The 16,643-nt window shown below is 44.4% G+C and overlaps 2 protein-coding genes across 4 annotated transcripts in view; one reads left to right on the top strand and one right to left on the bottom strand.

Moving 5' to 3' along the window:
- The window catches only part of ZZEF1 (zinc finger ZZ-type and EF-hand domain containing 1), a 62,828-nt gene extending 51,670 nt beyond the window's left edge, over positions 1–11,158 (bottom strand). For all 3 annotated transcript variants that reach the window (XR_012045464.1, XM_072881800.1, XM_072881801.1), the window contains exons 1-6: positions 10,619–11,158; positions 5,979–6,123; positions 4,653–4,847; positions 3,576–3,747; positions 2,708–2,907; positions 1,417–1,627 (exon numbers count right to left, since the gene is read on the bottom strand). Coding sequence is in view for 2 of the 3 variants with exons in the window: in XM_072881800.1 (XP_072737901.1) it covers positions 1,417–1,627; positions 2,708–2,907; positions 3,576–3,747; positions 4,653–4,847; positions 5,979–6,123; positions 10,619–10,981 (1,286 nt within the window). In the remaining variant the exon portion in view is untranslated. The remainder of the gene's footprint in view (positions 1–1,416; positions 1,628–2,707; positions 2,908–3,575; positions 3,748–4,652; positions 4,848–5,978; positions 6,124–10,618) is intronic.
- A 104-nt stretch (positions 11,159–11,262) lies between these two features.
- On the top strand, positions 11,263–16,129 carry CYB5D2 (cytochrome b5 domain containing 2). Its single transcript, XM_072882647.1, has 4 exons — positions 11,263–11,661; positions 11,769–11,909; positions 12,625–12,811; positions 14,370–16,129. The coding sequence occupies exons 1-4, from the start codon at positions 11,412–11,414 to the stop codon at positions 14,581–14,583; spliced, it is 792 nt and encodes a 263-aa protein (XP_072738748.1). The 5' UTR covers positions 11,263–11,411; the 3' UTR covers positions 14,584–16,129.
- The last annotated feature ends 514 nt before the right edge of the window (positions 16,130–16,643 follow it).

Genomic DNA, 16,643 nt, shown 5'->3' with positions numbered 1-16,643 from the left:
TTCTAAAATGAATTAGACATTTGAATCTTCACGCTTTTTGCGAGCGGGTCTCTACAAATAGCTTCTGAGTGCAGAAAATCTATTTACACAGAGAATCTCTTTAAAAGGTAAAAACAGTATTGCATTCTAGGCAGGGAAAGTTCAACGACTGGTAGGTAATCTTGAATCTAGTCTTATAATCTCAGATTTAATGAGACAAATAAATCAAGGCATTTTGAATTAAATCACTGACAGCATTAGAAATAGCTTAGTGTCCAAGTACTGCTTCATTTTAAATAGTTCTAGAATTGAGCAGGAGCCTGTTAATAAAGGGGAAATTGCTTTTTAATTCTTTCAGAACAACTACGGAAACTAAGAGAGAAACTTGTTAGCTCAGATCAGAATTTCTGTTAGATTTCTGAAGATAATGTAATAACCCCTGAAAATAGGAATTCTTAAGCGGTTTCATCGAAGTCATTCTATCCAATACTAAAGTTTGGTTTTTTGCTTTATAATTCCAAATACTGAATTTGTAATTTCTGAAAGCATATTTTTAGACAAGATTTCCTGTTATAACTTTTTTAGGTTTTATTAGCTCAGTATTCATGTTATATTTCTAAAAAATATCTACACTGTAGCAAAACTGAAGGCCCTCTGTTTTAGTAAAGCTTGCAACTATGAACCTTCCTCAGACATAAGCATGTATAAAGTTATCTAAACTTTAAAGAGGATTAATAGATGACACAAATTAAAAGATAGGCTTAATGGACTTTAGCCTACAGTACTCATTAACCTATTGACAGCAGTGTTCTTAAGCGTGGTGGCATCATGCTAACTAAGCTCTATAAAAGTTGATGTGGGCGTGTAGCGGTTTTATTAGGATTCCAATCCTTCAAGTCATTGAGCAGAAGCGTTTGGCAGTCAAACAAGGAAATGTTACACAGAAAACGGCCGATCACCACAAGCAAACGTCTGCACAGAGACATTGCATATGCTGACTATATCCCCTTGTAATGCATGACAAGGCATTACACAAGCAAAAATTTGCTGAAAATTAAGCTAAATTAAGCTCCAGTCGTAAGTGGAAGGTGTCCAATATTTATAATCAATAAAATTAACAATGCAAATTAATTAATTTTAGGCTTCTTGGAATTATTACAAGACAAATGTATTTTTCAGTGTCCATTCAGTCATGGCTTAACAACTAGATTAGATACAACAGCTAAGAGAATTACACTTGTTCTAGTATGTGCAAATAGATAAAAGAGAGATATCAAAAGTTAAACAGTGTGACAGCTAAAAAGATGTTTAAACACCTTAACGGAGGGAGTGGAAACCAGTTACACAAGGTAGATTAGTTTACTAAAGCTAGAAGTATTTTTAAAAAAATAATTTAAAAAAAAGAAAATCCACACACCACAGAAGTTTGGTACTTACTGAGTATTTTGTAAAATAGTGTGAACGAATGCTGGATTTGTTTCCATGGAAGCTGTTACCAGAGAGGTCAGCAGAGACCAGTACCAGATAGCCGAAGCATCACACACAGAGACGCCCACCTTCTTAACTCTTTGATAACCGATGGCCCTGAGTCCATGGATTCTAGTGTCACATCCATCACTAAGGCAACGCTTGATGTTTATCTGTACATCTGTCAAAACATAAAACAGAATTTTTTTCCCATTTCTTCTGCTGGATTAGATCTAGAACAATCTGGATATTCAAAACAATAATTACTGCAAAACCTCTTAGAAAAATAGCAGCAGATATGTAACAGTACTCCCACATATAGACAACTATACACATGTGTTTCTTCACCGTGCACCCTACGATTTGGAAAATCTAGCCTTTGAATGGCCTATGTGATCTATTACATATTGTACAGCTAGAAATTAGGAAAAAAGTAGTAAGAGACCCTCAAAGTAGAAAATAGATTATAGATTATTTCACCAGTACCTTTTTACCTACATACATAGGGAAGTATCTTGGGAGTGGTAGTGGAGAAGATAAGGAAAAAGAGTAAAGCCTAAAAGCAAATTTTTAAGTTACATAAAAATTTTCACATAAGTTCTTGACCCTTTTGCATAGCTAACATTGTCCTAGTTACTTTTGAGGAACAACATCTTTGCTGCCCGCTTCCGTGGCAGTGAAAGTTCAGCTTAGTGAAAAGTGCCTATTTGAACTGAAGGGACAAAATCTCTGAAGCTGCAGACACCATCTTAGGAAGGAGCAGCTTTCCTCTGATGGATTCCAATATAGCACCCACAGATCTACCAGACTTAAAAATAACACTACTTAAAAATCCTTAGCATAAAACCTGCTTTACAAAAATCATCTGACCAACTTCAGAGTTTTGCTACAAAAAAAAAAGGTTGCTCAGAAGCAGATTTCTTGCTAGATACTATTATCCAACATATGCTTTCACTCTGCAAGCAAAGATATTTTAAAATTGCCCAGTGCCTTCAAATTGAGAGGCTAAAACTGCATCTTCAGTCATTCCAGCTCTTCAACCCTTAGCCCAAGTTAGACAGATGCCATGAGAAAGACTCCGAAGACTCTCTTATACGCTAGAAATTAAACTACAATTAAAACAATTTCTCTGACCCAAGGATGAGGGCAAAAGCTCCTGCTCTAATGACTGACATTTCAACACACCATTCTATGATTACCCAACCTTTCACCTTCAAAAAAGCAGCAAAGCAATATACCAATGGTATCTTTATTGACTCACACATCTGACTAATGTTAGCGTTTTCCAACAGTGTTACGTAGCCAGTGATATTGCTTGGAATGTGAACATCTCGGACCTCCTGAAGACTGCTGGCATTCCTTCCCACTGCCACTGTAACTTGCTGTGGCATGTAACTCTGGTCATTAGCTGCCACCGCAATGGACAAATGTCTCAAAACAACATCTGGTTTCATCTTTAACCTGCAAAGCAAAGAAGATAAAACAGTTCTTGCAAAGAGAAGTCAAGCACTTCACTTTCAGCTAAGCTTCACTCAGTTTCCACTTCTACAAACACAAATAAATCCACTGGAAGTTATCTAATGCTTCACAGGCATTACCAACCCCACATCATGGTGGATGAGTTAGAAAACTTGTAATTGACTTAAAAGACAGTCACCTCTGACAGTGAGAATTTAGAATTTTCTATTGTTCAGCTTTTCAACTGAGAATTCATTCCTCAGGAATAAAAATGTAGTGCCAATAATGACCAAAATGAGATTATTTTTTTTTTAAAGTATACATTCTATACATACTACTGAAAAACCACTAAACATTTCTGTTTCATGGAGCAGTAACTTGCTAGACAGTGGCAAAGCGCTTCTATTCAAGTACTAACCACTGCATCTATAATACAGTTTGGAAAGCTTAGCTACAAACCAAGGGTATGTGTCATCATGGAAGATGCATGCATTTTACAAGTGAACACTTGGTGATTAGGCCTTTAAACTTTATGCAGAGATTAATGACTTCTGCTTTCAACTATATTCATCTGCCACTCATTAATTCCACAATTTTTTTTCAATTGCACCCCACTGGCTGTAAAACCTAAGGACTAACTACACTAGGCTGTATATTGCTGTGGCGCTCACCGTATCCAATGTGAGCGAGCACTCCCATCCGACTGCCAGAAGGATGTAGTTTCTCCATTTGTCATCTTGTCAATATCAGCGGAATTGGATGAGGTTTCTATGTGAGTATAGCACTTTGTGACAGACTTCAGTTTGTCCGACTCCTGATTACCATTCAGGTCACTGGGGTATTCTGCAAAGAAGAGAAATCACTCATAACATTCTTCTTTTGCTTGTTTTTGAGAATTATTATACTTTTATAATAATTATCTCATATTAATTAACTTGTTGGCACAGAACACAGCTCCTGAAGAAGCGTTTCTGACAGAACCTAAAAGACAGCGAAGTTTCATTTCAGATGAAATCACAATCATCTCAACCTGCCACTTGCAGTACGAAAACACCTACTTTGCCTGGAGTTCAATAGCCTTTATCTCCTCCTTTCATTACTGGCCTCATCAGTGCTTTATTATTATGATGTCAAAATACAAACAGATGAAAGGAAAAAGTAAAATACAATGGAGAAAACCTCAATTCAGCTGTTCTAGGGAAGGGACAAAGCAGACTGTTTCCCCAAGTAACTCAATCTGTTTCAATAGAAGTCCACAGATCTGAAAATATCAAGTCAAGCTGTGAAGAAAAGAGCCCTTCCTCTAGGGAGACAACCAGGACAGTCCCATCTGACATAGAATAAAAGATTCATTACCTCCACCCCTAACCAATAAATTATTTTTTAATACTGAGCAGTCAACTTCAGAAAATATTCACCTTCACACGGAAACTAAGTTTCCAGCAACTAGTAGAGATATCTGACTGAACAGAGAATATCGCAAATTAGTAATCAGCATTCTGAAACAGGTCAGGAGAAAGACGAAAAACATCCCAGTGTGTTACTCCGATTGCTAGGCAGTTAGGAAATCACTTTATGTGCCTCAAAAAAACAACAAAAACACCCCACAGAAGCATGCAGATCAACTTCACAAAAAGTCATGCCTATTAAAGATTAAACAGTAAAGAAAGCTTTTTATTTTATCTGTAATCTCTTCTTCAAGCTATGGTTACACTACCATCCTGAAAAGAAAGAAAGATATTACATACCTCTCTCTTTTAGGAGCAGTCGATCTAAAGAATCCTTCAATACAGAAGACCGCATAGTACAGATATTGTTGAAGTACTCCAACACCGGGTAAGGGATGGCAGTACTAGAAATCCGATTGCGGTGCAAGAATCTCAGTATCATTGAAGCATGAAGACCAAGACGCTCTTTTGACTCAGAAAATATATCAATAAAACCTAGAAAGAGACATTATTTCTATCTTTATTGCAACACCTGACTTGACCAAGTCATAATCTTATTACTTACTCTACATCTTATTACTAGGTAAATCCAAATTAAGCATGGAAGCTAATATTGGAACTACATTCCACCATATGAAGTAGCTCAAGTTTGCAGTCTTTACAGGACTGTGAAAGGTGCAGACAAATATTTTTGCCAGTTACTTGCAATGACTGAAAGTAATTTTTTTTGAACCCCAAAAGTCTTAGTTCTTATACTTATTTTGCTGTCCCAAAAGTTCCAAACCCTTACCTTCAATATCTAGGTGAAACAGATGCTGCTTGGCTAACGAGCTGATGCACTCACATCACTCACATTGAGCTACGCTAAGCATCTCACTTTGGCATTGTGGATTATTCCCAAAGAGGTGCCTAATGCTTTCCAACAACTTCGTAAGACATTTCAGCTCCTGAACAGGAGTACTCTGAATCACAGTGCATTTAGATGCATCGAATACTACCCCGTAAGTACTCTCCTCTGACTTATCTATTAGCCAGTTCTAACACTTCTTGTCTGATCCTCTAAGGCAAATCCCCTTTAGCCACTTATCGTCAAAAGCTTGGAAGGAAACCCAGCAACTGATACTTATCCCAGAAATCAAGTTCTGGAAACTGACACTTTCCAAACTCTATGCTATAAAACATGAATTATGTTTTAGCAGGACTTCAAATGCTAAGTAACAATATAATAATAATAAACTATATGACTCATCACCTGAAACAGACTGAATGGAGGATTTATTCCTCCAGTTACCAAGTACAAGACTGCATTAGTTAGGCACGCACCAAAATTTTGCAAGGAACGGTTTTCTGTCTGTGAGATAAACCAAACAAGGATAAGAAGCTCCCCAGTCACACAGAGAAGAAAATATTGGTTATTTATGAAAGTAAGTTAGCTGGATGTAATTATGGGAAATTTTTAATTTACAGCAACTTCACTTGTTTGATACGAGAGAAGTGAGAATGACTTGTACTATGGCTTTAAGAAGATTAGGACAAACACCACTATTAAAGCAATTTATTGAAGCAGCACTCCTTATATGGGGCAGGAGTTGGGAAACTATTTGTTTTGTCACTCTCTTCTCATACCTGGAACCAGTGAACAAGCTTGCAGTTGCCTGATTACATGGCTAAGCTCCCCTTGAAGATTAGCTCCACTAGAATTCTTGAGAGCCTCCAGCATATTCTCCACATCTACGGTGCCATCTCCTTCAGCGTCAAATTGTGCAAAGGCCTGAAGAGGAACAACAACAACAAAAAACGGCCTCAAGTTACACCAGGGGAGGTTTAGATTGGATATTAGGAAAAATTTCTTCACCAAAAGAGTTGTTGGGCATTGGAACAGGCTGCCCAGGGAAGTGGTTGAGTCACCATCCCTGGAGGTATTTAAAAGACGTAGATGTGGTGCTTAGGGACATGGTTTAGTGGTGGATTTGGCAGTGCTAGGTTAACAGTTGGACTTGATAATCTTAAAGGTCTTTTCCAACCTAAACAATTTTATGATTCTATAAAAAAAGAAAATTCATTTCAGCATATTTACTCCAAGCAGAAATTCAAGGTAATTCATAGAAACCATAGCAGTAAACATTATAACACCATTAAATAAAAATCAAAAGAATCAGCTTTCCGTAGTATTGAATTCATGACAACAGGAAACAGCCTGGCTGGAAATCTGCAGACTTTTAAGCAAGTTTTAAGGCATTTGCACTACCTTCCTATGAAAGTCACCTGTAGTTATGCTTAGGTGGAGACAGCACATCATCTATACCAGTGAATCAGCAGTATACATCCACCCGACATCTGTGACTGTGGAGAAGGTGCTCACAAAAGAACACTAAAAAGCTCTTCCATTAAAGGGTGAGTTAGTTCTAAAAGCCATACCATCCATTACTCATTACTGCTGCATCCATCTCACGCTGTATCCACTCAAATTCTTTCAGGTTTTAAATATTTTCTTTATCTAAGAAAGTGTCCTTCGAACCAGAATATTTTTTAGATGTGTATTTCCTTCCATATACTGTCCTCCTACACAAAATACCAGTTTAACATAGTTTGTCAAAGTATTTGTGAAAACAATGGAGACAGTTCGAAAAGATTTTTTTTTCTTATTGAAGGGAGCCATTGCCAGCTTTATTAACTTTGACCTTAATATAAATTTTTAATACAAAAAGTTGTACTGAGCATGTGTAAAAAGTAACTCGCATAGGTATGCATTTCACATCTTTGTACTAACAAAAGTACAAGATATTTTTATTCAGCTAAGCCCATAAAACAGAACCAAGCTTATAAAAGTGAATTTTTTTAACTGGCCGCTTCAGAGAATTCATGATCCAGTGACACACTACTATTAAAAAAACCTAGCTATATTTTTACAATCGTACTTAATTTTGAAACAAACCTCTGTTTAATTGCTAAAAAAAAATTGAATGTACCCCAAAAAGAAATGCAATATTTCAGGAACATCTGGTGGGGTTTTTTTCATATAAATTAGGAATGCACTTAGAAAAGATATTTCTTTACAAGCAAGACTTCCGTCTCCCAGCCCTGAACTTGGTATTTCAAGTTCAGCTACATAGCTAAGTAAATCTGGCCTCTAAGAACAGATCATCTCACAAGTGTCTGACAGAGTCAAGAAATCACTGCTGTTCGGGAAGAAGCTTATCCTTGAATCTCTTGATTTGCTACCTGATTATCAATCTTGGTGTACCATTAAAAGCACTACCCTAGAGAGAAATAAACCAAAATGATTAGATCAAAATAACCTGCCAATTAACCATGACATAATTATACCACTTAAGTAAGAGCAAAGTCCTCAGAAGATAACAGAATAAAAATGCCATATTTTAGCTGACTAAAGCTCCAACGGCACTTCTGTGGCACAGATCTGAATTTTAGCTTAGCATTTTATAAACTCTTGTTAAACATACAGCTGAACCCATGCTAACAATGAACACCTTTAAAAAACTTATTCTTAGCAGCAAAGAGGTCTGGTGTTGGGCATCCAGTAGCTACCACAGCCAGCACAGACAACTGGTGCTGGGCATCAGGTAGATACCGAAGCAAAAAATTAAGACCTTTGCTTGAGGACAACAATACAGAGGGAATTAATTTTAACAAATATAACTCACTTGCCAAAAAAATTTCATGTACAGTTTTGTACCACGCCATTCTTGCCATTATGACTTTTTCTCCTCATATTTGGAGTCAGACTGTGCAATTACTAAAACACGAAGTGAACAAGCGAGCAAGTTCTGTGATATAACTAGTGAAAACAAACCACGCACAAGATGACAAGGCTGGACCTGCTGATAGCTACTTTAGACCAATTTCTTATACTTTCATGTAAGGAGAGATTACCACATATATGCTTTTCTTTGCATCCTAATACAGGATTTCGTTATTTTATTTTTAAACTCTTCCTATGATCTCAGGAGATTGCACTGACCCTAGAACACTAAAATTATTTTTTGACCGTTCAGTATAACTTAAACTCTGTATCTGACACAAAACATACACAGTTTCCGCTGCTCAGACAAGCTGCCCTGTGCAATGGGGGTATAAGCAAAAAAAAAATAATTAAATTTAAAAATCCGTATGCAAATCTGTCCTCAGAGCTTTTGAGTTGTGTTCACGACTGGGACACGACACAAATGCAGTAGCAGCTTCACCACAACCCAGCTGCACTCTGCTCCTTGATAAAAGCATTAAGCCCACACGCTTCCTACCCAGTTCAACCCTGAACATGAAGCAACATCTTTCCTGGGGAATGATGGCTAAGTTGATCACTAGGAAACATGGCCCATGGAAAAGTCACCCCCTCATCTGACAGGCAGCTCAGGAGTTGGACAGCATGACAGAATATCTAAAGTGTGACTTAGGAAAACTCTGTATTTCATCCTTCGCTCTCCACAGAGCTGAAGCATTAATGTTTCAAGCAAAAGTTGGATATGTTACATGATAGCTGCTGAAGCACTAATGAATAAAAAAGGATTCAGAGGTTCAGTTTATCTAGAAAACAGATTTTGCATTTAAACAAGGTTCATTTTGTTCATAAAGCATTCAAAGTATGTGGTTCACAAGCCCCACACTGAGAACAGAAAAACTTGATGGGCAGATCAAAACTTAGTCTATTCCAGACAGCATTCTATAAACATTGAAAAGTGAAACCTATTGACCTGCCATCCACAAACTAACTTCTCATCAGTTTAAAATACATCCTGGAAATCTGAAATACTACAGCCCATGGGCTAGTGCCAGTTACAGAAACAATGACATCAAGATTTTCCACACAAATCCCGACATCTCAGCTTTGCAGGATAGACTAGATGCGACGACATATCCGTACCATGATAAATCCTTTGGCAAGTTTTTTCCCCACTCCCAAGAGCAGGAAAAAAAAAAACAAACCACCCCAAACCTATATTCTTCATGCAGAGGAGGATGTGCAATACAGACAATCCTCAAAATATTTCTGCAGCCCACAAAGCTCATTTGTTTGTATTAACAGAAAGAACCCCGATGTACTAATTTCACCCTTACTGTCATTACAAATGAAGAAATGTTCTTTATTGGCTCTTGTAAAGGAACTGGAAACGGAGACAGCATTTTAGCAAGCTACTTAAAACAGTCTGGTGTAAACATACCTATCTGTACAACAAAATTAATCTCTTCCCAGTTTCCAGTAGTTTTGTTAATACGTCAGCACTGATTTCAAGGAGCGTATGTGTGATTTAACAGTTTAGCAAGTTATTCTACTACTTGGGAGCAATACAAAGACCGGAGGAAGTCACTGGTGAGACTCAGGAACTGCATGCAGTAAGGAATTCAGACATAACCCCTTTCTCAACTGAGTGTGAAATTCCCAACAGGGTATTCTACTGCATTTTAAATGCTAGCTAGAGAGTAAAGCTAAAGATCAAATGTTCTAGATGTCAAGTTCCTCATATTCCTTCCCACAGCAGAAAGGAAACAGTACTCTCTTCTACCATTGAAACCTTACCTTAAGACCTTCTGTCTGGGAGGGTGGGGGGAACTCTCTTGCACTACTTTCTTACAAGTTTTCCAAAACTCTTACTTCACGATACACATAATGGGATACCGATGAGGTACTTGACAATTTCACTGCTGATTTTGAAAAGCGACAATAAAATTAAGCCTGGTAAACTTAGACTTGCCGACACCGTTAAGAAGTATCTCTCGGAGGAATTACATGTACAGAATTTCCTATCTGTGCTAACACCCGCTGCACTAGCGGCAGCGAGAGCAGAAATATTGTCGTAAGTAACCGTTTTATTCACAAGCGGCTGCTGAGCACGATCACTGCAAACAGGCGTAAATTAAAAAACCACATCTATAAGCTGACAGCCTGCCTATCAGCAGCGGCAGCCACCGTCTGAACCTTGCTGCAGAACCCGCCGGCCCGGCCTCGCCCCAGTGAGCAGGAAGGGCTGACCGGGGTCTCCACGCTCGTCCCGACGGCCGCGCCGGTGGGACCCCGTGCCACGGCCCCGGCGCCAGCGCGCCCGCACCGAGGGCCCGGCAAGACCCCCGGCTGAGGGAGACCCACCTGCAGCGGCGCCCGGGCTGCCCCGCCGACCCCGCTCCCGCCCTCGCCGCCCCCCAGCCGGGCAGGCAGGGCTCTCCGCAGGGCGCGTTGCTGGCCGGCACGCCGCCCCCGCGCAGCCCGCCCGGCCCGGGCCGAGGCCGGACCCCGCCGGCCGCCTCCTCACCTCCTCGCTCTCGCCGCGGGAGCCGGCTGCCAGGCGGGAGACGCTCTCCAGCACCTCGCAGAACTGCTCCAGGCTGACGGCCTCGTCGCCGCGGCTGAGGCGCTCCTCCAGCCAGCGCACCAGCGTGCTGTGGTGCCGCGACACCAGCGACTCGGGCAGCGCCGCCTCCCGCAGCCGCGCCGTGGCTTCCCGCAGCCGGGCCTGGTCCAGCAGCACCTCGGCCGGGGGCAGCGGCGGCGCCGGGCTGGCGGCGGCGCCGGGCGGGAAGGGAGCGCCGGGCTGAGGCGCGGCGGCCGCCCCCTCCATGCCTTCCTCGGCGCCCTCCTCCTCCTCCTCGCTGCTGTGGCTCGCCGCCGTCCCCATGAGCCCCTCGGAGAGCGCCGACGCTGCGACCCGACGCTCGGCAGAGCCGCTTCTCCTTCCCCCCTCCTCCGGCCGCCGCCGCCCCGGCTCCGCCCGGCCCGGCTTAGTCAGCAACTTCCCGGCCCGCCGCACCTGTCAGCTCCCGGCCGGCGGCGGCCGCGCCACACTGCCGCCAAGCGACGCCCGGCGCCGCAAAGTCCCGCCCCGCCCCGCCCCGCCCCGCCCCGGAAAGGCACGGCGCGGCCGCGCCGCGCGACGCTCGCCGTAAAGCGACGCCGCGGGAAGGAGCGAGTTCCCCACAGGCGTGCACCGCGCCGGCCACGCTGCCGTCAGCCGCCGCCACGCTGCCGCGCGGCGAGGAAAGTGTCGTGAAGGGGTCGGGCGCGTTCGTGGCGGACACGTGACCCGCCCGGCGGGGTGGCGCGGCCCCATGCGGCGGGGCGCGGCGGCGGCGGCGGCGCTGCTGTGCCTGGGGGCCGCCTGCCTGCTGGGCCGCGGGTTCGATCCCCGCGCCTGGCTGCTGCCGTCCCGCGGCCGCCTGCTGAGCCCCGCCGAGCTGGCCCGGTACCGTGGGGCGGCGGGCGAGCCCGGCCTCTACCTCGCCGTGCTGGGCCGCGTCTTCGACGTGGAGCGCGGCCGCAGGCACTACGGCCCCGGCGGCGCCTACAGCGGCCTCGCAGGTACCGCTGGCGGGGCGGGGGGGGGACGCCTCCGCGGCCCCGGGTTCGGGCCTCGCTGGGGCCTGACGAGGCCCTGTCAGGGGCCTGACCGCCTGCCCGCCCCGCAGGGAGAGATGCCACCAGGGCGTTTGCCACCGGCGACTTCACCCAGGCGGGGCTGGTGGACGACGTCTCGGCGCTGTCGCCGGGCGAGCTGCTCGCCGTCCAGAGCTGGCTCGCCTTCTACGGCGACAACTACGATCCCGTGGGTAGGCGGCTCTGGCTGGGGTGGCCGCGCACAAGGGAAGGGCCTGCGGAGGAGAGCGGGTGGGCGAGGGCGGGCCTGCGGCGCGGCGATGGGACGTCGGGGGACGCAGCAACGTGTTTCAGCTACGACGCGGCCGCCTTGGTGAGGGTGTTTCACCTCTGCTGCAGGTGGCCGCTGGAGACCAGCGTACCGAAAGCTGTGAGCGATCAGCTGGAGCGGCTGCTAAACCAGACCTAGTTTGAGGTGTGCTTTCCTCTAAGGCGAAGCTTAACAGTTTTCCTGCCCTGGGAGGTCAGCTGCAGCTCTCTGCCCTGCTTTTATTAGTCTCTGCTGAGCAAAAAGGCATGGAGCCAGCGCTGCGAGTACTGAAATTAGCAGGACTCGGGAGACCGTAGGAGCAGCAATGCAGGGAACCTATTTTGGGGAACGAGGTGCATGGGCGGGAAAGAATTCCGGGTTCTGCAGCTGAAAGTGGCATTGACTTTGTGATCTTTAATGAGGCTGTGCCTGAGCGTGTCCTGCATGGATTCATTAATGTGGGTAAGTTGCTGTGTGATCCAAGAATGGAAGTGATGCAAGCTCACTTTGGTTTTAAAATTGGGCCATGGTGAGATCCTCCTTTTTTTGTCTTTAAATAACAATTTAAAAAAAAAAACCCAAACTATTCATTTTCCTTGCCTGGAGCCACTGCGATCTTAATTGATCTTCTCTCCCAGGGAAGCTGGTCGGCAGATTCTATGATGAAAATGGGGCACCGACAGAAGCCTTAAGGCAGGCTGAGGCTGCGATTGAGGAAGCTCTGAAGTTCCAAGCAGAAAGGGAGCAGAGGAAGCAGCAGTTTCCACCCTGCAACTCTGAATGGAGCTCTGCTGGGGGCAGCCGATTCTGGTGCTCCAGACAGAGGTAAACTCTGCCTTCCTGCCATCATGCTTGGACCCTTTGGAGCAGAGCACTTCTGCCCTTTTTTTTGGACTCCCTGAGCTTTGTCATTGCCTCTCCTAGCAGGAGTGGCATAGGAAGATGTCCTGGCTCCTGCAGCTACCGCACTCCGTAGTCTGTAGGTGAGGTCTGCTGACTTCTCCACAGAAGGGCATAGGTTGGTCCTAATGTGCTGAGTGCTGGCATGGCTGGAATACCCCAGGCATGGTCCCTTCCCCTGTCTGCATTCCTCAGGCTGTGCTTTCTGACAGAGGCAGAGCCAACCGGCAAGGAGCAGTGGTGCTGTCCTCTGCTGTGCCAGGTTGAGCCACTGCTGCTGTGTGAATTGGAGCCCTTAGATTTTCTCTGCCCGTCCAGCAACCGCTGATAGCCTCCACCCAGCCTGGAGTTGCACAGAGGTGTAGGCTGGGCTAGTGAAAATGTTCTCCAGTGTGAGGCAGTGGAGGGGAACTCTGCTCACTGACCTGGTGAGCGGGTAAAAGGAAAATAAAGTTTCATCCCAATCATTAATACTTTTAGGAATTTTATTTCTGAGGCAAAAATTCTTCGGTCACACTGGAATCAAAATCAGGCTTCAGAATTTGCCACATGCACATGATCCTCCTGTTCTCAGGAAAACAGGACAGAAATCCCACTAGGACTGTCTGCTGCATTCAAACAGGTTTTCTCACCTATCAGGAATGCAAGGATTAGCTCGTGTTTTTCAGATGGTTTCACAGCCTGTCTCAGGCTACTGCCACAACAGTTTTCACTTAAAACCACATAAAAATGAGGTTGAGCTTTGAACAGTCATTTCCTACTTGGCCTATTTAGTTGTATTCCTCTCAGTTTAGGGACTGTTTTGTCTGAAGATGAAATCATTTCACAGACCACATTGCAAAATGCTTAGGCTTCATTTCGGTACACCTGTAGCACCACATACCTTGGGGGATCTGCTTCTGTGCATGAATGAGCTTGAGTGCAGCCTTGGGACTGGGTGTTGCGTGGCAGTCACTTGTGTAAGAGTTTACAGGTTTAAAAGATGCAGTAGTTAGGGCAACAGGCAGGATTTGGCCCATAAAGAGACACTATGAAGTAGCTGCGGAAGTACTTGAGACTTTTTTTTTTTGTTTTGCCCTAGTTCTCAAAACCACTGTGTTCAGTCACGGCACAGAAGGCGGCGTGTGGTTATCTATGAGCAATTAGCTACCCCCAGAAAAGGCATTTTGCCACTAGACACGCCATGCTACATAAAGCTATGGTTCCTTTTCCAGCAATAGAAATATGGTTGCTTCCAGAAGGCTGAGAGCATGTAGCAGCACTGATGAAACCAGGTTCAGGCCACAGGTTTCTGAAGCACAGCCAATAAAAAGGTATCAGAAAGCTGTGGGATGTTGGCTGTTGGGAGCAAAGGCTACCTCAGTGAGTGTATCGTTAGTTGTAACTCTCCCAGATTGTCTTGGTTTTTATCTAATGATTCTCAATTTGCTGGAAGCATTTTCATGGGTTTGAATAGTAATTTATTCTAATTTTCCATTCTTAGTGGGGGAGTGAACAGAGACTGGACTGGAGTCCCTCGGAAGCTGTACCGACCTGGTTCGAAGGGGAGTCACTGTGTGTGCGTGAGGACTACTGGTCCCCCGTGGGGCCAGCCGGACTCCACCGAGCACAGCGACAGAGGTGATCTGGATAACCCTCACCTGGAGGAATACGACGGCTGCCATCCGCTGGCCGAGCAGTGTGTTCTAAAGGTGTGACTCCGAGTGCCGGATTCAAGGGGGCGTAGAGTCCTGCAGCAAAATGTTGCACTTTAGGTGGGCATTTGCAGCTCCAGCTCCATTCCCTCCCATCTGTCTGTGTGAAGGGAGCAATAACAATTTCATGTTATTTGTGACTCTTTTTTAACGTGTGGAGATGGAGTTGAGAGAAGGAGGAAACACTTTAGCCAAGTTAGTGGCTAAAAAGTCAGTAACAGGATACTTTCTTTCTCGGTGCGTTATTCCTATTGTATTTTTACATCTGGCAACAAACAGTAAGACGCACAGCCTGAATTATATTTAAAAACTGATTTCTTGTGCTGTCTGGAAAGAGATGCTTGTGTGCATGGTGGCGGGTGCAGTGTGTTTTAAGGCAGCAAGGTAGCGAGCACAGGAACTGCAGCATCGCTGACCTCAGTTTATGCACAGTCCTCCAGTGTCTTGAACTCTGCCTACTGCGTTGTAGTGCTAATGCACCTTCCCAGTCACCCGATTTACTCCAAAGAGTTTAAAGGTAGCAGGGAGAAGCCTGAGTTTCTCCTACAATTAAGGTATGTAGTATCTGGGAGTGCAGTTTAGTTATACACAAGCTTTATGAAATTGTTGCGAGTACAGGAGGCAAAGGTCATAGCTGTTATTTCCTCACTTAGTGTTTACATTAGATAGCGTGCAAAGAAGATATTGGAAGCCACCCATGAGGATTGTTGTTTTATATTAACCTTGCCATCCTGGCCCTCTGATTCACTACTTTCAAACTACTCGGATCAGGAATTAGTAGTTTTAAAAAGGCAGTAACAAAAGCTACGCAGTAACACGACCATCCTGCTGTAATCTGCCTCCTATTTCCATTCTGCTATATGACCTCCTCCCATCTGGTACGTGTCCATCAGGCTATAACCTGAGGCTGGATGTATCCTCACAAGGCCCAGCTCTCTTAAAGTCCATACATACTTTATCATAGCTGGCAAAATTCAGTAATGTGAGTGACTCTTAGAAGAGCAGAGCAAGTTACTACCATTTCTGTGTGGGCTGAAAAGGACAAGGGAATACCTGTGTAGGGGCTAGGTGCTATTATAAACCCCAGGCTGCAGGGAAGCAGTTGCTGTTTTTCATGGAGTCTGCTGTTAGAATTGGTTTCTGGTGTAGCTGCAGCCTTGAGAGAGACACCCAGATTACACAGAGACCAGCACAGATCCGTGCTGAGCTGTGTTCAGTTCTTTTCCTTAAGGCAGCTGCCAGCTATTTATAAACAGCCAGGAGGCATTTATAAACTCATGAGCTTTGAGTTACTACCACCTCTAAAGAAAGTCCCACAAATCTAAGTAATTAGTTAATAATTAGTGAGATTACAGGAGGCCTGGCAGCATTGCTTCAAAGCAAGAGTAATCACTTCATGGCAGTGACAGCAGGACATATTACAGCACTTTTCACCTATGAGGTTTAAATGAGGCTACAACTGCCATGGATTACATGGATACAACTGCAATTTAAACATGTACATGCTTACTGTAATAAATGCTTGGAGTTTTGTGTTTGGGTTTTTTTTAACCTGGTTCTGTTGTGTTTCTTTTCTACCATAACCTTGAAGACAAGTCCTCCAAGGCACTTTCAGGCAGATGTGCCAGCTCTTACTGGTCATGAGCGGAAGTTGTATGTGTAGATGAGTGGCAGCAGAGCCAGCACACAGCATTCAAGTCCCCAGTCACACTTTTAGTCCCCATTCAAGTCCCCAAACTCAGCCACGGGCTTATGCCATCTCTGGGACTGGAGTGGGCTACTCACATAACAATCCTAAAGATAAAGCTGTGCAAAATCTGCAGGAAAGCTGCAAAGCAGTGCTTCACTGTCTCAGCAACTTAGTGGGCATTGTAAGTGTCAGCATGTCACTTGCTTTTGGACACATCTTTAACAAGAACTTGCATTTAGTGGTCAAACCATCCCCAAAAATGCTTGGCAAGTGTCTTTAAAAATAGCTTTAAAAGTTGCAGCAAATTCCAGATTATTAAATACTGTAAAAAGTAGTTTGTAAGGGCAAGTCAGTGTCACAAGGTGGAGTCCTA

This window comes from Ciconia boyciana, chromosome 17, assembly GCF_034638445.1.
Source record: "Ciconia boyciana chromosome 17, ASM3463844v1, whole genome shotgun sequence".
NCBI classification, from domain to species: Eukaryota; Metazoa; Chordata; class Aves; order Ciconiiformes; family Ciconiidae; genus Ciconia; species Ciconia boyciana.
This window is presented reverse-complemented; position numbering and strand designations above follow the sequence as displayed.

Excerpts from the sequence above, each read along its gene's own strand:
- CYB5D2 (XM_072882647.1), top strand. The coding sequence starts at position 11,412 with ATGCGGCGGGGCGCGGCGGCGGCGGCGGCGCTGCTGTGCCTGGGGGCC. Across the intron at positions 11,662-11,768 it reads CGCCTACAGCGGCCTCGCAG|GGAGAGATGCCACCAGGGCG; the intron begins GTACCGCTGGCG and ends CCCGCCCCGCAG. Across the intron at positions 12,812-14,369 it reads TTCTGGTGCTCCAGACAGAG|TGGGGGAGTGAACAGAGACT; the intron begins GTAAACTCTGCC and ends TTCCATTCTTAG.